This window comes from Pelodiscus sinensis, chromosome 5 (genome assembly GCF_049634645.1).
Source record: "Pelodiscus sinensis isolate JC-2024 chromosome 5, ASM4963464v1, whole genome shotgun sequence".
Taxonomy (NCBI): Eukaryota; Metazoa; Chordata; order Testudines; family Trionychidae; genus Pelodiscus; species Pelodiscus sinensis.
This window is the reverse complement of record NC_134715.1, coordinates 128,371,502-128,390,277: the sequence shown is the minus strand read 5'-3', so window position 1 is coordinate 128,390,277 and position 18,776 is coordinate 128,371,502. Positions and strand designations below refer to the sequence as shown.

General features: G+C 52.5%; 2 protein-coding genes across 2 annotated transcripts in view; one reads left to right on the top strand and one right to left on the bottom strand.

The window, feature by feature from the left end:
- The window catches only part of MAVS (mitochondrial antiviral signaling protein), a 40,600-nt gene extending 22,207 nt beyond the window's left edge, over positions 1 to 18,393 (top strand). Inside the window, exon 7 of the mRNA XM_006139231.3 lies at positions 1,120 to 18,393. Within this exon, the coding sequence (XP_006139293.2) occupies positions 1,120 to 1,941 (822 nt within the window). The 3' untranslated portion in view covers positions 1,942 to 18,393. The remainder of the gene's footprint in view (positions 1 to 1,119) is intronic.
- Positions 1 to 18,776, bottom strand: part of LOC142829706 (uncharacterized) — a 55,586-nt gene that overhangs the window by 28,946 nt on the left and 7,864 nt on the right. The window lies entirely within an intron of this gene.

Below are 18,776 nucleotides of genomic sequence, written 5' to 3'. Positions count from 1 at the left end.
CCACTCGCCCTGTGTTCTCCGCTGCTCTTTTTCCCGTGGGGCTCTTGCTACATTTCAGAGGGAGAGGTGTAGCCGGCATAGCGAGCGCCCTACCTCCTCCTTATCGACTAGGTGATAGAAATTCCATCGACTACTTGATTAGCTGATTCGTTGAAATGTAACATTCCTAATCTCCCCCCCCTTACGGCCTGTGTATCTGAGACGGTGGGGGCGGAGGGAGGAGTGGGAGCCGATGCCTGTGGGAAACTAGCTTAAAAGTTGGCTCCCCACAAGCCCAGGATCGGCCTGCCCTCCGCCCCTGCACTGTTGCCTCTTTCAAGCCAACTCCCCATGCGTATCAGTTCTGCAGACCCACTTGTCCCCCCCCTCCCCTTGCTGCCTTCCACTGAGGTGGGGGGACAGGCAGGAGCTGGTGCTGGGGGCAGCTAGCTTAAAAGCCAGTTCCCTCCAGCACTGGCTCCATGGTGCCGCCTGCCCCTCCCCACCCCAGCACTGCTGCCTTTATGAGAGACCTGCCTGCCACCCTGCGCTGCTGCCTCTGATACAGAGGCCGTGGGGTAGCAGGGGGGCTCCCCAGGAGTAGAGCCGGGAGTGCACTGGCTGCCGGCCCCGCCCCCGGAGACTATCGAATAGTCGTGTAACCGACAGTATTTTGTGCAGTTCCGTGGCTGTTCAGTTACACGCTGCCTAACATCCCTGTTCAGAACTCTTGGGTGAATGTCGTCTGTTCCCGGTGACAGGTTACTGTGCAGTTGATCAGTTTGTTCCGGAATCTCATCTAACGATGCCTCAATCAGTCCCTCTAGCCCCATGCTCGTTTTAGTGGCTAGTCTGTCACCTCCACCGTTTCCTTCTCCTTCTCCCACCTTTTCCCCATCCCACAGGGCCCTCCCGAGCGCGGATAACCTCCTCTCCACAGCTGCCAAGGGGCTTCCCACCCTTCCAGCGGAGGGGGAGCTAGCTACGAACCGTCCCTGAGAACCATGCAGTGTGAGGAGGGATGGGGGTTACGCTGGGGGCAGACTCAAGCCGGCTTGCAGCACCCTCAGGCCCCAACCGTGCTTCCAGTGACATGCTGTGCTTTGTGAGCTAACGTGTCTCCATTGTTGTCTCTTGAAGGCAAATCGAACGCCCACGCCCCCTGCTCCAAGTGTGACCCGACCCAATCCGGAGCTCCCTGGGAGCACAAGGCGGGAGACCCGCAATGCCTTGCCCGGCTCCCCACGGGGCTGCCAAGTGTTCTGCGAGCCGGCTGAGGAGGTGGAGTTCAGCAAGCCGGGCGTGCTACTGTCTACCAGGGATGAGGAGGCGCCTGCTGCGAGGCAGCCAGACGCAGTGGAGACAAATGAACAATATTCTGGCAGGTCCGATCGCTTCTGCTTCAGCTCTCTAGGTAACAATCCCCTCCTGATAAGCAAATCCAGCACAGCCAGCGCCCGTCAAGCACGGAGCAACCAGCCTGAGGAGAATCACTACTCCTCTCGCTCTGACCCCTTCCTCCCAGCTTGGGCTGCTCGCAATGGCCCGGGAAGTGATGGGGTTACCAAAACCAGCCGGGCCTCCCTTTCCCCAGAGAGCTGCAGCAGTTCCTGGAACAGCACCACTGTGAAAACTCACGAAGTCCACGTGGAAGAGAATCCTGGCGTGGATCTGGGGGAGGCCGCCGGCCTGCATGATGGAGACGGGGCCTATGAGAACCCATCTTCAGCCAGCTCTGGCTCCCACGGGGAGCTCTCCAGATACCAGGAAGGCAATCGCAACAAGTCCGGCACACCTTGGAATTCAACAGCCGCTCCGGGACTTTCCCCTCAGAAGATTAACAAGCCCAGACGAGGCGGAGACGGGGCAGCCTTTCCCTGGAAGGACTACGCTCTGCCAGCTGCCATTGCTGCCTTTGCCTGTGTCGTGGCTTTCCTGTTCTATAAGCATCTGCGGAATTAGGTGGCGAGCCCGGTGAGGAGACTGCAGCGCCCCGCTCCTTCCAGCCACGCCGCCGTCCGCAGGCTTCCTGCTCAGCCCGCTCTGTGGGCGGCTTGTCTCCCCATGGGAATTTGAACTGGCACATCTGAGGCTGAGGCTGGAGATTGGACTTCCAGATGCCCTCCTTGGTCTTTTCCCTGCAGAAAGGAGGCCTGACCCCTTTGTGCTCTTCTCCAGCCTGGTCCATCGCCTGTTGCCTTCCCATCCACTTGCCTTTTCTGGCCGCATCCCTGCTCCCCTCCCCCCTCTCGCTGGTGGACCTTAGACAGTGACATTCACTTCCACAGACACTCGTTATCCACGCCGGTCTGCAGGCCGGTGCAATGGAAAGGTTACCTCAGAGACATTTGGTGGCATTCTACAAGAGGGGATTCCTACTGCCTGCTCAGAGAACGAGCTTCACGTCCTTGCAGAATCTGAGGTGTATGAGCATCAAGAAAATGCACCTGGCTTCTGCTGCTAGGTTTTCTCCAACTTTGAAATGCTGATGCTTGGAAAGGGACTGAGCACTAGCTTCCGTGCAGGTACTTGACCAGGAATTCTCCCTTGAACCCAGAGGTGGCCCGCTGAAGACTCTTCTGGCTTTTTCCTCCATCCATGCCTCGGGATTGGGTCTGTGCTCACTCTCCCCTTCCTTCTTGCCGTGTGTTTGGGTCCCACAATTCAGGATCCTCTGGGCTCATCAGTTAACCTTCACGATGACGAGCAAGGCACCCCAACCCTCACTGCCTTTGTATCAGAGCGGGGGGGGAGTAGGCGGGAGCTAGCACAGTGCAGGGAGAGGCAGATGGCGCTGCAGGAGCTGGTGCTTACGGGGAGCTGGCTTACAAGCACCAGCTCCCACCTGCCCCCCCTCCCCCGGCACTGCTGCCTCTGTATCAGAGGCAGCAGCGCGGGAGGAGGGGGAAGAGGAGGTGGCTCCACAGGAGCCAGTAAGCCAACTCTCTGGGCATGCCAGCTCCCATGGAGCCACCTCCCCCCTGCATGTAAACGTGTACCACTGAAAATGTCAGCGGTTACATGTTTACAAAAAAAAAGATGCTTTTTTTACATCCCTAGCTTATACCTCACTGCGGGGGGGGGGGGGGGGGGGTGCTGACAGTCTCCACAGTGAGGTGTGGGGGGGGAGCCAGCTCCCAGAAGTGGCAGGATCTCAAGTGGAAGGGGCGGGGTGGTGGCAGCCAGACATCCATGCTGCCTGGAACATGGTGAGCCTCGTCCTTCCCCACACTCCCAGGCCCTTAGAACAGGGGTGGGAAACCTTTTTTGGGTCGGGGGGGGGCTGCTGACCCACAGGAATATCAGTCGGGAGCCGCACACACATGAGATACAAACAAACAAAAACACCCCAACAAACCCTCGCTGACGTGGCCCCCATCCGAGAGGGAGAAAGATGCTCCCCACATTCCCCTCCCGCACCAGATCCTGGGGGGCCCAGGCTAGTGGATTTTGTGTGCTCTACCCCTGCGGTGGGGCAGCGGAGGGGCTGAAGTGCCAGCGTGGGCTCCCCATCCTTGGGGGGAGCTCTGAGCCTCAGGGGCCAGATCTGGGGAAGCCAGGGGACGCATCCATCCCCCTGGCCTCTGGTTCGCCACCCCTGCCTTAGAGCAGTGGTTCTCAAAGTGTGGTCTGTGGATCATTAGTGGCCCACAACCATCTTGCAGGTGGGCCGCAGTCTCCAGGCTCGCCTAACCCCCACCCTGCCTGGGGAAGCCTGCACTGGTGCTCTAGCCCGTGCCTCCCTTGAGGTTGGACCACCAGCACTGGCTTCCCGTTGGGGGTCAGGAAGGGCTGGGGTAGGAGCAAGCCTCACAGGCCAGATCCAGCTTGTGGGGGAAGGCAGCGTCTCTATGCACTGCCACGCCCCCTTACCCCCAGCTGGAATTACAGCCAATGGGAGCAGGGGGGGCAGTCCTTGGGAGCGGCAGGAGGCACAGAGGCAGGAAAGCACCCCCATCCTCCTCATGCCCAGCCCCCACCTCCACATCCCCCGCACACTGAGACCCCGCACTCTTAGCCCGCTACTGCACCCTCCTTCGACCCAGACCCCACACCCCCATCCTGCTCCTGCTCCTTCCCTTCCACCCAGACCCTCCACCCTGCTCCTGCACCCTACCTCCTTCCCAGCCAGACCCCCCCACTACTCCTGCACCTTACCTCCCAGCCAGACCCCCCCACACACTCCATCCTGCACCCATTTTATCATCATGGGTGGTTGGCTGATGGTCTGCATTGAGCAGGGTGGGCCATGGGCCAAAATGTTTGAGGCCCACTGCCTTAGAGCCAGTCGACGTGCGTGGTGCAGCACTCCTGCGGCAATTTAAAGGACCCGGGGCTCCAGCTGCCACAATGGCAGTGGGTCCCTTTGAATTGCTAGGCCCTGTGGCAACTGCCCCGTGCCCCCACCTCCTCCCATCAGCGGGCCTGCCTCACCGGTTCAGATCAGTCACTTTGTTAACCTCTGGGATCTTTTCAGTGTCCTGTGTGGAACAAGAAGGGTCTGAAGATCTGCGAAGCAAATAGCTAAGTCACAAAAATCACCACAGCTGGCCCCACTGTTGACATCCCAGCAGAGAGACCTAGATTTAAAATGGACTCTGGAGGTTAAACTGAGGGTCCCTCCAGCTTAGGGGCAGCATGGGGCATGCTGTGTCTGTGCAGTGATGAATCAGAGAAACTAAATTGACTGGCACCTTTCAGTAGCGCTACATTCTCTTCACTATCACTCCCTCAATGTGCCCACAGGGACATTGCTAGTCTTCTGGCTTCCGCTCTCCTCTGAGCGTGTTTCCCATGCCTAAGCGACGAGGAGTCCTGTGGCACCTTACAGACTAACTGAAGTGTTGGAGCATAAGCTTTCTTGGGCAAAGACCCACTTCGTCAGATGCATGTAGTGGAAATTTCCAGAGGCAGGTATAAATATGCAGGCCAGAATCAGGCTGGAGATGACGAGGTGGATCCAATCAGGGAGGATGAGGCCTACTAATAGCTGATCTGGAGGTGTGAATTCCAAGAGAGCAGAAGCTGCTTTTGTAGTTAGCGAGCCATTCACAGTCTTTGTTTAATCCTGTGCGGATTGTGTCAAACTTGAAGATGAACTGTAGCTCAGCAGTTTCTCTTTGAAGTCTGGTCCTGAAGTTTTTTTGCTGCAGGATGGCTACCTTGAGATCTGCAATTGTGTGTCCAGGGAGACTGAAGTGTTCCCCTACAGGTTTTTGTATATTGCCATTCCTAATATCAGATTTGTGTCCATTGATTCTTTTACTCAGGGACTGTCCAGTCTGGCTGATGTATATAGCAGTGGGGCATTGTTGGCACATGATGGCATATATTCCGTTGGTAGATGTGCAGGAGAATGAACCAGTGACGGTATGGCTGATGTGGTTAGGTCCTGTGATGGTGTTGCTGGTGTATATATGTACACCATGCCTGTGATGCTGGGCAAGATGCGGCCTGAGGGCTGGATCTGGCCCGCCTAACACTTTGATCTGGCCCACAAATTGCATCTGGCCACTTTCTATTTATATCCTGCTGCCCAGGCCACTGAATTTCCAGGTTGGTGGCTCAGGCAGCAGGATCCTATTTATAGGGCTTGCGGCTCCCAGTTGCGGCAGTGCCCTGGCGGAGGCCAGAGCCATGAGCCCTTTAAATAGTCACAGTAACCGTGGGGGGCTGCCAGGCAACACGGTGGCAGCGGGGCCAGGAGCTCTGAGCCCTTTGCTGTGTTTTTAATTCAAAGCCTCCAGCCCCAGACAATTCTGGGGAGAGGCTGGTCTCCAGACCTGCCCCTTCCAGGAGCTGGCCCATGACCGTGTACCAAAATTTATTATGTGTCGTCGTCGTCCCCGCCCCCCAAAAATGATTGCCCACCCCAGCCTTAGAGCATGGGATCGCAAGGAACCCCAGGTGTTGCCTGTTGCAGTACTAAGCCTCCAAGCTGTTTTGCTGTAGAATTCCTGGTCCAGTGTAGTTTTACCGAAGAATCGGGCTTTAAGTGGAAGGGGGCAAAGGGAATTTCAGTCGTTTGAGAGAGCTCAGTCACCACCACGGTGATGGCATGGTATGTGGTCGTTAGGTCAACTGAAGCAACTGCCCCGCCTGATTCAAGGACCAGGGACAGTATCTCCTGCTTCACGGCTCCAGCCAGGATGAGAATTGCGCCTCTTTGTGTCTCATTGTCATAGGGTTGCTAACGAGCAAGGCCGTGAATTCGAGAGGGGTGTTTTGATGGAAAGTTGTGGTCAGGCTGTGAGAAATAATAAATCACAGAAATGTGTGTGGGGTTAGGGGGGAGCACACAGAGCAGTTGCCTGGGGCCCGTGTCGCAAAGTTACAGGCGTGGGCTTTTGCACTGTGGATTGAACCCCACCTTCTAAGGCTGCATTAATGGAATTTTGAGGAAGTTGTGGCGTTCTCCTTAAAAAAATCCCAGAACCTGTGACTGGCTCGTAGTTTTACTAATGAGAAATCGGCCCTGGCGCCTCTGGTGGAGTGGCCTTTTATACACAGCTCCCCTGACAGTGTTCCCTGTTCCATGCCCTGCGTGAAGATAACGTTATGGTAAAGCTTTAGTGGGTAAAATCCACTTCCTCAGATGAGCTGAGTGGAGAGAAAAGGGGGGACCCTCCCAATATAGAACAGAAAAACAAGAGGTGCGGGGAGTACTACCTGCAATTGTAGTGCCTGTGCTAAGGAAGCTAATTGAGGGGGCTGGAAGTATCCCAGACTTTGCTTTTGACATCAGTTGGGTGTTGAATGTTAAGGAAAGCAGATTTTATAATGGGCCATCCAATTCAGGTCTTGGTTCATGCCATGAGAAATAGTGTTAAATTTGCATATGAAGACCAATTCTGCACTCTCTCTCTCTCTCTGTAGTTGGTTTTTGAAATTCCTTTGTAGAAGAATGGCTACTTTTAAATCCATTAATGAGTGTCCAGGTAAGTTTAAAATGTTCCCCTACAGGTTTCTGTGTGTTTAGGGATATTAAATTTAGATTAATGGACTAATCGAATAGTCGATGCAATTTGCATTAACAATTCGATTAGTTGATAAGGGTACCTCTGCCTTTGAAGTGTAGCAACAGCTGTGCTCATGCCCTGGGGCTGTTGCTACACTTCAAAGGTGAAAGCACTGAAGGGAGCACTCACCTTGCTGGCCCTGAACTCTCTGTGGCGTTTCAAAGCGGCAATACCGCATGAAGCCTGGGGTCAGTGGGGGTGTCCTGGGCTCTGTGCGGCGCTGCCACTTTGAAATGCCACGTCCCCAGCGGGCCCTGGGCTGCACGCAGCATTTCAAAGTGCTAGACCTCAGGCTCCACATGGAGCTGCTGCTTTGAAGAACCTCCTCTTTCTGATAGAGGCAGTGCAGGGCAGGGGGGAGGAAGCGACTAGGAGTTCACTATGTGTGTGACCATTTGTGAGATCTAGTAAAGGTTTTAGTAAGTACAAAAGCTGGGATATTCCAAGTTAGTCTTCTCAGAGCAGCTAATCCTGGTTCTGACACTCTAGGGCAGGGGTGGGCAATAATTTTTTGCTGGGGGCCACTTTGCACCAGAAAGACCTCACCGAGCCAGGTCACAGAAGAAGTGTTATGCGCTCTGAAGGAAGGCGCATTCAGTCCACTACAAAAGGCTGCAGGTCCCCCGTGCACACTGTGGTGTAACACCCTATTCCAGTGATTTTCAACCCTGGGTCCAGGGATCTGTTTAAGGGATCTATCAAGCAGGGACAGTATTTGAGTGGCTGGAGACCCTCCCCTTCCTCCTTCCCCCACAAGACACTGAATCCTGGGGGGCCCCCAAGCCCTGCCATCTATGGCTGCAGACAATTTTGAGCAGCTTAGTTTTGTAGAGCCCTCAGCATTTGCTCTGTTTGCTACCCTCTAATGTCCACCCTGGATTTTCTATGCAGAAAAACCGGTTGTAGCTTAGGGATGTGAACGACTATCTGATAAGCAAATACTTATTGGATAATCGACAGGCTAGTCGACTAGTCGCTTCCTCCGCCCTAGCTGCTTCTATCAGAACAAGGTAGCGGGGGGGGGGGGGAACAGGGGGTGCTTCAAAGCGGCAGGGCCACGGGGAGCCCGGATACAGCTGGGAACTCCCGTGCTGACCCCGGGCTCCATGCAGTGCTGCCACTTTGAAATGCCACGTGGAGCCTGACGCTGGACTCCCCACAGTATTTCAAAGCGACAGCGCCGCATGGAGCCTGGGGTCAGCTGGGGACTTCACCAGCTGACCCCAGGCTCCAATGCGATGCTGCCGCTTTGAAGCACCGTGGGGAGCATGACCCCTGCTGGCCCCATGCTCCCTGCAGCGCTTTCACCTTTGGAAGTGTAGCAACAGCCCGAGGGCTGTTGCTACACTTCAAAGGCAGAGGCTCCCTTATCAACTAATTGATGCAAATTGCATTGACTATTCGATTAGCCAATTGACTTTTTACACTCTATTGTAGCACAGGAGGGCTGTGCTCTTTTCAGTAACAGGGCTCCGTAAGAAATATGGCCTGCTGTCTGCAAGACAATATTCCCAATGTAAACCTTAGGCCAGGGGTGTCAAAGTCCTAGCCTATGGGCCATTCTCATTCAGAGCAGTTGTGGGGTCTAGCTTGGGAGTCTTGGTGGGCCATGAAGAGGGAAGGGGGAGTAGGGTGGGAAATCTGTTGGTTCCCATCCCCCAAACCTTATGTCTTCCTGCCACCATCACCTGACCCCACTCTCTCCCCCCATGGCACCCCATCCCCCGAGGGATGCAGCCTCGGGGATTGCCAGGGTTGCCTGGTGCAGGGCAGCAGCAGCAGCTATTGAACTCCCTCACATCCCTGCAGCGGTGGGAGCCACTGGGAAGTGGCGCGAACTCAGTGTATTTGCTCCGCTGCACTCGCATTCCCCGCGGACATCCTACTGCCCTGCACCATCCCCTCCCCTGTAATCCCTGAGGCCATGCCCCTCAGGGGATGGGGTACCATGGAGGAAGAGGGCAAGGCAGTGACGGGAAAGGGCAGGGTTTGGGAGGTGGGAACAGACAGCCCCACCCCTCCCCACCCAGTGACTCCTGGGTCAGATGGCGTAACTGCTCCGGCTGTGGATGGCCTGTGGGCTGGGCGTGTGAGACCCCTGCATTAAGCACATCGGGGCAGGACACAAACAAGCAGCTCTAATACCATGTTTGAGTCTTGTTTGTTACAAGCCCTGTCCCAGCATTAGCCCTGTAAACATGAAAACGGGGTTTTCCAGTGGGACGTGTAACGATAACAATCTCTGCAAGTACAAGTCTTAGTAGCAGAAACGGGCCTGAGTTTTAGAAGCCACCTTTAGCTTTTTCCTTTTCTAGCTGGGGAAAGGCCCCCACCTCTTCCTGCTCCCCACCCCCCTCCAGGGTCCACCTTTTCCCCGAGACCCACCCCTATTCCACCCCACCCCCCAAGTAACATGGCCCAGGGGACCAGCAGGGCAGCGGAGGTCAACCTCCCCCCTACCGCTGCAGGAAAGCAGAGTGACTAGTCCCAGCTTACTCTGCTACCAACCACCAGCGAATGCCAGGAGTGGTTACACCCTTCCAAGCTAGGGTGCTGCAGGGAGGAAGGAGGAGGCACATAGGCCCCATCCCCCATTGCTCACAGGAAGAGTGAAGCCAAACTGCCCCACTCACACGGGGCTGATGGCCAGTTCTTATCCCTTTTACCGTCCTCCAACCTCAGTCCACCCACAAAACTCCAGCTAGGCTACATTCCTTCTCCGGGCGGTACCTGCATTTCTGTCCTGGCCATCCACGTGGCTAGCACACCTGCTGTCCTGGGCAGCTCTGGTCTCCCTTGGTCTCCTTCTTCCTCTTCTCTGAGCTTCTGCTGGGTTGGTTTTTCAGGATTTTCTCCCCCCTTCTAGATCTCAGCATGTCTTACTCTCCTTTTGAGGAAAATCTGCTTCCACATACTCCTCCATCAGTTTAATTGCGGTATTGGAAAAGGTTCAGAAAAGGACAACAAGTATGAGTAGGGGTTTGGAATGGGTCCCAGATAGAGAGATTAAAAAGACGTGGACTTTTCAGCTTAGAAAAGAAGACAAAGTGGGGATATGATAGAGGTTTATAAAATCATGACTGGTGTAGAATAAGTGAACAAGGAAAAGGTATTTAGTTGTTCCCATAACCTAAGAGCTAGGAGTCACCAAGGGAAATTAATAGGTAACAGGTTTAAAACAAATAAAAGGAAGTATTTCTTCATGCAGCGCACAGTCAACCTGTGGAACTCCTTGCCAGAGGATGTTGTGAAGATCAGGACTTTAACAGGGTTTAAAAAAGAACGAGATAAATTCATGGAGGTTAGATCCATCAAAGGCTATTAGCCAGGATGGGTAGGAATGGTGTCCCTAGCCTCTATTTGTCAGGGGCTAGAAATGGATGACAGGAGAGGGATCACTTGATGATTCCCTGTTCAGTTCACTTCCTGTGGGGATTCTGGCATTGGCCACTGTTGGAAGACTGGATACTTTGGTCTGACCCAGTATGGCTGTTATGTTCTCTGCCATGTTCGGCTGGCATTGCCACACCCAGACTTGCATGGTTTCTGAGAGGCACTGTACAAACTGCTCAAGGGTCAGCCTGTCAATGATTTCCCTCACTGTTTGGGCGTCTGGCCATAAAGTCCATCAGCTTCTAGGCACAGGATTTGGGCTGCAAAATCCCCATCCACCAGGCCCATGTAAATTTTCGTCCACACTTCTCCAGGAATCCTGCCCATTCTAGGATGACCACCATTCCCATGTCTGTCTGTGTCCTTGTCCTGTTCATTTTTCAGTGCTGTATGGGCAGCCAGATAGGGGCCAGTTGTAGAGCCTGGGTTACCCTATCCCACCCAAAAGTCTAGGACAGGGGTGGGCAATAATTTTCACAGGGGGGACCACTTACCGAATGTTGGTACTGGTGATGGGCTGGCTCCATCCCCTGGATAGGACCAGGGGACTAGCCTCTCCACAGAGTTGTCTGGGGCCAGAGATTCTGAAGTAAAAACACAGCAAAGGGCTTGGGGATAGCGGCCCTGCCTCTACCGTATTGCCTGGCAGCCATCTAGGGTTGCTGCGGCTATTGAAAAGGCTCGCGGCTCCGGTCTCTGCCGGGGTAGCACCACAGCTGGGAGCCAGGAGCCATTTAAATAGGATCCTGCTGTTTGAGCCACCGCTGGAAATTCCAAGGCACAGGCAGCAGGATATAAATAGAAAGCGGCCAGATGTAGTCTGTGGGCTGGATCTGGCCCCTGAGCCGCATCTTGCCCGGCCTCAGTTTAGGAGTCTCCCACCTTCTTCTCTTTCCCCCTCCTCTGGCTTCCTCCCAGTCTTCATAACTCCGGGCTAATTGGACTGGCAGGTGTACAGGTCCCGGTCCCCGGCTGGATGATTCCAAGACAGGATTTATCCTGCATTCCCTGTGACACAGGTCTGCACTTGCCTGCGGCTTGGGGTCAGCACCAGTCTCTTTCCAATGGGGAGAGGGCGCCTGAGGTGGGCCTTAGCCTCCCTCACCATGAAGTCCTGCCCCCTGCTTTTCCTTCCCCTCCACCCTCCGAGGTCCCATCCCTGGTCAGGCCAGAAGCTGGAACCGAGCAGTGGTAAGAGCCTCATACGGAGGCCAGGCTGTTGTAGAGAGGCTGGGACCCTTCACCTGTGCTGCACAGTGCATCCTGGAGGGTGGGGACATAGGCTGGGGGCTGCTTTTGGGCAACCCAGCACTCCCCCTCTTCCCCCCACCCCAGCAGCAGATGGAGGGCCCAGAGATCTCCACAGCAGTCCAGACTCCCAGGGGCAGCTTTACTGGCCGGCTCTGGCTTCTGCCCAGGCGAGGGTGGCAGAACCTCACAGACAAGCTGGGGCAGGGATCCTGCTTGTGTCCCGTTTTTGCACTTCGAAAGGAGGGTCACCCTATCCCTCAGCCATCACCCGCTCTTCCAGGCCCTTGTCTGCATCCTTTTCCTGCAGGGTCCTGCTACCCAAGGATATTCGCTCCCCTTGTTGCCCAGCCCCTCTGTAATCCTAACCCCTCTCTTCAGGGCATTCTCATCCCCTGCAGCACAAGGGCCTTCAGTCCGGTTCCTCTTTCAGGGCCTTCTGCTCAAGATCCTCCCATTTCCCTGCAGTTAGTCCTAGTTTTGCTCTGTGTGATATTTCCCCCTCCCTCTTCCCAGCCTGGCGTGCCTCTGTAGCCAGGTGATTAAACCTTTCATCTGATCTTCATGTTTCAGTTATTATTCAACTCCCCCTTATGAGTGCTGGCCTAAGCTACTTGCCTCCTCCGTCTCCGGTGATGGGACAAGGTCCTTTAAAAGGGAGCCACATCACCCTGTGTGATGGCGTGTCGGGGACCCCCGACCCTGCATCCCCGTCTGCAGCAGGATGTGACTCTGCCAGCCAGTAGAATAGAGAGGGTTTATTGCGTCTCAGAGATATCGCACAGCCTGGGTTCGATGTGGACATAGGAGTAAGGGGCAGGCAGTCTCAGATCCCTTGGGGCAGGTGTACACAGGCCCCTGACCCCCCAGTACTCGATTTAGTCTCTTCTCTTCGTGTTGCCCAGCCAAGACCGCCCAACTCCCAGGCCCTGTCCCCCAGCTAGGGGGCTGTCTCCGCCTCCCTTCCTTTGTCTCTCCCAATGGGAAGAGCCTTGTTAACTGCCCAGGCTGGGACTAGGTGTCTGGGCCAATACACATGCGTGGTGAGTCAGTAGGAATCACACATCACAGTGCAGCCAAGAGGGGACACGGGGTTACAAAGCAGACAGCCCCCCACTATGTCACACTCTGTGACAGGGAACCATGTGTCCGGATGTGTGGAAACATGCCCAGTTTCATTTCCTGATTTGAGTGTGGAACGTTGTAACTTTAGGGCTTGTCTACATGGGGAAACGCTCAGAAAAGTTAATCCAAATTAATGAAACGCAAATGTAACTAAACTGCATTAAAACCGTGTAAACACACTCATTCAGAATTCATGGCCTTACGTCAGTTTAGCTTAATTCCATTTGAAGTGCATTTTCCTGAATGCCCTTGTGTAGCCTCACCATCAGCTTTACACAAACCTACAGGTTGGTATTTTAATGCTCTAAGGTAGAAGTTAGCAAATATCGGCCCGCGGGCCAAATCCGGTTCCCCAAGATTAGCCCCTGGCCAGCCATTGCCACTGTATTTATGTGCGCCTCTATATGGCAATTGCAGCTCCCATTGGCTGCGGACTGCTGTTCCTGACCAATGGGAGCTGTGGAAAGTGGTGTCCCAGTCCACACCACTTCCCACAGCTCCCATTGGCTAGAAACAGTGATCTGCAGCCAATGAGAGCTGCAGTCGCTAGTACCTTTGGGGTCCAGGTAAATACAGTGGTGGCGGCCTGCCAGAGGCTAACCCTGGGGAACCGCTGCCATGTTGTTGCCCACCCTGGCGCTAAGGTCACATCTACACTATAAAATTATGGTGACCTAAGTTACATCAGCATACTTTGGCCAGAGTAGTTACACTGCTTTTGTGTGTCCACACTACGTTCCTTGTCTTGGTGGTGTGCATCCTCACCAGGAGCGCTTCCACCGATTGAACTGTCAGGGTGGGGCATCGTGGGACAGCTTCTGAAAGCCAGCAACAGTCAGGCTTTCCTGGCTGTTCCTGGCCAATGGGAGCTGTGGGAAGTGGTGTGGCCTGGAACACTACTTCCCGCAGCTCCTATTGGTCGGAAACAGCAATCTGCAGCCAATGGGAGCTGCAATCACCCATACCTATGGAGGTGCACATAAATACAGTGGCAATGGCCTGCCAGGGACTAACCTTGGGGAACCGGATTTGTTGCTAGACTACAGAGGTTTTTTTGAAAAACAGCCTTTTTCCGAAAACAATCGTAAAGTGTCCACACCTCAAGCGCATTTTTGCGCAAAAAAATCGAAAGAACAGAGGGGTTTTTCCGGCATCAGTTTTCCTCATTCTACGAGGAAGAACGCCTTTTTGCAAAAGAGCTCTTTCACAAAAAGGTGTGTGGGGATGGGGATGAGGGGGTTTTTGCGCAGAAAGAGGAAAAAGCACAGGTGTCCTGGTGGCCATTCTGTGCATAGCAGTCAGAGCTTACTTGCGAGAGAGCGTCCATGCAGTCTGGACGTTCTCTTTCACAAAAGCGTATCGCTTTTTCGATGCGCTTTTGCAGTGTGGATGCGCTCTTGTTCAAGAAGTTTTTGCGGAAGATCTCTTCCAATTAAAAACTCCTTGCGCAAGAAGCCTGCAATCTAGACGTAGCCTCAATGTAAGCAACTCAGCATCTACACTGACACTGTGTCAACCTAACCATGGGTTGTACCTCCCTAAACCAGGATTCTCTGGTCCGGCAACATCCGTGGTCCGGCAGGACCAGAGGTGTTCCTGGACCACAGCCCAGGATCAGGGCGGTCTGGTGGCAGGGCAGCAGCATGGTGGGGGTAGGGGGTGGCGACTCAGTTGGGAGCCCTGTATTTGGTGGGGCGGGCAATGCGGTGGGGAGTTCTGGCCCCAGCGGCCAGGAAGCTGCAGCCCAGCAGCAGTGGGACTGGCAGCGGCCTTGGAGCTCCAGCCAAGGGAGTCCCAGCCAAGCATGCAGCAGGGGGGCTGGGGCTGGAGCCCTACCCCAGGGCCAGTGGGGCAGCATGGACCATGATAGGAGGTACCTTCCCTGGTCTGGCAAATCCCCTTGTTCAGGACTGGTCAGGTCCCAAGGGTGCTAGATCAGGGAGGTCTAGCTTGTATAACAACATTAACTCTGTGCCTCTCATGGAGGTGGAGCTATTAAGTTGGCGTAGCAGGTGAGTTACGTCAGCCAGAGTAAAATGTTAGTGCAGGCGCAGAGTGAGGTTGACTTAAGCTGCCTTGCGTCAACATAACTAAGCCTGTAGTGTAAGACCGGGGCTAAAAACTGCCTTGCTTATCCTTAATACCAATGGGATGCAGCCGCATAGTCCCAGAATGCTGGGTACTAATAAGAGACGACATTCGTATCTTCCTACCGTGCTGAGTGGGATATGATGTGTGGGGTCGGAAATTCTGTAGCTCTTTGACTTGTTCATAACCCTGGGATAGTTTGTTCTCTCCTCTCAGGGGCATGTGACTCCCCGTTTAATCTAATGGCACTTTCACATGCACATGGCAGGGAGGACAGACCCCGAAAGCTCTTGCTGTACTTTGGTAGAAGATGGAGAAGAAAATGTTAGGGAGCCTCTTTGTAAAACAGCAGGGCAGGTTCTCTGCAGAGCCAGAGAGATGCATCGTGCGCCCCAGAGAACTGAGTGCCTCAGTTAGCATGCGCGCTCTAGCAGGCCGTTCGTACGGACTAGCACAGGGCAAACGTTGCCTTTTAAAGAAACAAAGTGCAGCTACCCTCCATCCTCTGCCCATGCACTATTTCCCCCTTGCCCTGGAATCCTTCCATGCTCCAGGGCTGACGCCGCACCACCGGGGGGTGCCCTGCTTCCCTTAGCCTGTCAGCGATGCGTTTGGCTCCTCAGTAATACCGTTGAGATAATACCAGAGAGTCTTCAACAGTGAGCTCTATGGGGGAGTGGCTACCATGACAGAATTCCCCGGGGTATGTCTACGCTGCAGTAAAACTCCCGCAGCTAGCCTCTGGCAGGGCTGTCCCACTGCAGAGCAGGCATTTGGGCTTGCGCTCTAGCCCAGGCCTGGAGGGTAGTCTGTACTGTCGCTAGACACTCACAGCTGGCTCAGGCCCATGGAGATTGGATCAAGGGTCTGTTTATTTGCAGTGTAGATGGTCAGGCTCAGGCTATTGCAAGGATTCTGGAGGTGGGAAGGTCCCAGAAATAAGGCTGCAGCAGAGCCCAAACACCTGCACTGCAATTAAACAGTGCCTTAGCCTGAGTCAACTGGCATGAGCCAGCCATGAGTGTCTGTTTACAGTGTAAACATACCGTAGCTGTGTCTAGACTGGCCAGTTTTTCCGGAAAATCAGCCGCTTTTCCAGAAAAACTTGCCAGCTGTCTACACTGGCCGCTTGAATTTCCGCAAAAGCACTGACTTCCTACTGTAAGAAATCAGAGCTTCTTGCAGAAATACTATGCTGCTCCCGTTCAGGCAAAAGTCCTTTTTGCGCAAAACTTTTGCGCAAAAGGGCCAGTGTAGACAGCTGAGATTTGTTTTCCACAAAAAAGCCCCGATCGCGAAAATGGCAATCGGGGCTTTTTTGCGGAAAAGCGCGTCTAGATTGGCACGGACACTTTTCTGCAAAAAGTGCTTTTGCGGAAAAGCGTCTGTGCCAATCTAGACGCTCTGTTCCAAAAATGCTTTTAACGGAAAACTTTTCCGTTAAAAGCATTTCTGGAAAATCATGCCAATCTAAATGCAGCCACCCTGTGACCCATGTAAGGGGGGGGAGTGTTCTAGAATCTGGGTCCCAACCTGAACCAAATATGTATTCTACAGTTGTATAGCCCTGGAGTCTGAGCCCCTCAAGCCTGAGTCAGCTGACCCAGGCTAGCCACATATTTTCTTGTAGTGCAGGCATACCCAGCGTATCAATGCTGGGAATAATCAGACATCAGGCTAAGGAGCTGTTTAATATTTTATGCCTTTACGATTGGTCTGGCGATAACGAGCGCTGCTAACCAGTTAGTGTTCATCTGATGGTGGACGTTAACTTTCTTTTATCCTATGCGTGGTCTGAGAAAGGATTGTAAAAAATGACTTGCTCTATGGGCCAGTTTTTCAAAGGTGTTAGGTGCCTAAAGATGCAGACGGATGCCTCATGGGATTTTCCAAATCACCTTTCTCCATCTTACATACCTAGTTACCTTTGAAAATCGGGCCCAACACTTCTTAGTCACCACTCTGCTTATTTTGTTCCCTTGGTTTTGAACTCACGACTGCTTTCCTTAGTCATAGAGGCTTTTTGGGGTCTGATTTTGTTGTTTAATCCTGTTAATAGTGCAGCCCATACATCTTGGTGGGAGAGTGAACTGGAGTCTAGGCTGACTCATGCATCAGTGGAACTGCCAATCTGCAAATTGCGGATGGAATTTTGCAAGCCAGAAAAAGCCCAGCTTGACTTTTAGATCCTAGGCTGAGTTTGTAGATCTGTCAGTTAGGAAACCATCTCTTTACCCAGAAATAACAAGCTTTGCAGTCAAGCCATTGACACAATAAACATGGCACCCAGCCATGCTTTTTTTTCTTCTTTTTTTAATCTACACAGTCACTTTCTGAGTAGAACCAGCCTTATTAAGTCTTTGCACTTCTGAAGCACCTCTTCAGAGGTCTCAGTGCCCTTTCCAAATATGAATGCATTCAGCCTCACATCAGCCTGTAAGGTAGGAAGTTATTATCCCACTGCAATGATGGGGAAACAAAAGCTCTGAATTGCCCCCATCACCCCGCTGGTGTGGCAGAACTGGGAAGAGAATCCAAGAGTCCAGATTCCCATCTCTATTCTTTGATAAACAATAATTCCTGAGTGGTTCTGTTATGTTTAAATCAGATTTTTTTCCAAGAGAAAAAAGCGTGATGTTGACCTTTTGGCTTCATTGACAGACCGCCCTTTCCTTCATTACAGCTGTGCAGTAAACACAAGAATCTTCTTACATGGAAGGATATTAGTGGAACATCTGCAAAGTAATGACTATTAATGAGTGTCCCTCAATAGTAACGATCATTTATTACTATTTGTTCCCAACAGGCTGCACAAAGTGTTGGTTACTGTACAGACATTGAGGGTACAGTTCCTGTCCTAGAGGACTTACGATCTGCACAGTATGTGTAGTGGCGAGGAGTCCTGTGGCACCTTATAAACTAACTGAAGTGTTGGAGCATAAGCTTTCGTGGGCAAAGACCCACTTTGTCAGATGCCTATCAGATGCATATGTGTAGTGCTGTACTACAGAGGAAGATGCAGACTATAGACTATGCCCAGCAAGCTGCCCATCCAAATTCAGACCTAGCAGTAATACCAATTGAAGGTCTAGGTTAGCATCTAATTGGCGTAAATCAGCAATGCTTGTTTGAAGTTAATAGAACGGTGCCAGGTTTTTTATACATGCTCAGCACTTGGCCCTCTGCAAATGGTTCAGAAATCTTCCAAGTTTTTTTTCCCTCTATGGTGAGTTATTATTGAAAAGGTTTTTTGTAATTATTATCATCAGAAAGAGGGAGTTGAATGGAAAGAGGCCAATTCATTGGGAAAACAGATGGAAATAATCAGAGATCATCAGCGTTCTTGTTAATTATAAAACAAAGACAGAGTATTTTTCCTGTTTAATCAGATGCTTTTACCATGTTGTGCAGTTAGAACATTTAGTGTTTTAAGGTAGCAGAGCACATGTATCTTCACACATTTACTTTCTATCACATTTTTCAGCATGTGGCTAGCAATCTGGACCACTAACAGACTGGTCATACCAAGCAGCGGCCTATTCTTAAATACTTTTCTTTTGTGCTCTTTTTTGTTTTGTTTCGGTAATTATTTGTGCACATTTATTTTCACACAGTAAGGTTTTCTATTAAATGGTCAGTTTGTGGCATCTGTAAACATTATAAAATTGCACATACAACGGCTTGTTTTTATGGTGTGAAATTTAAGTCATCACAGGTGGAAGTGAAAAGCCGTGGTTTCACTATGCCATAGATCTTATGTGAAACATTGTGTAGGATAGTTAATAAAATTATTTCTCAAATAAAACTCAAGTTGTGAAGTTGTTATGTGTGTTCCTAAATCTGGGAGGAGTAAGTCTGGCTTTTGAAGATATATAGAACGAAGAGGCATTCATAAGAGGTTCTAGCATGGAAGTTAGAAATGGA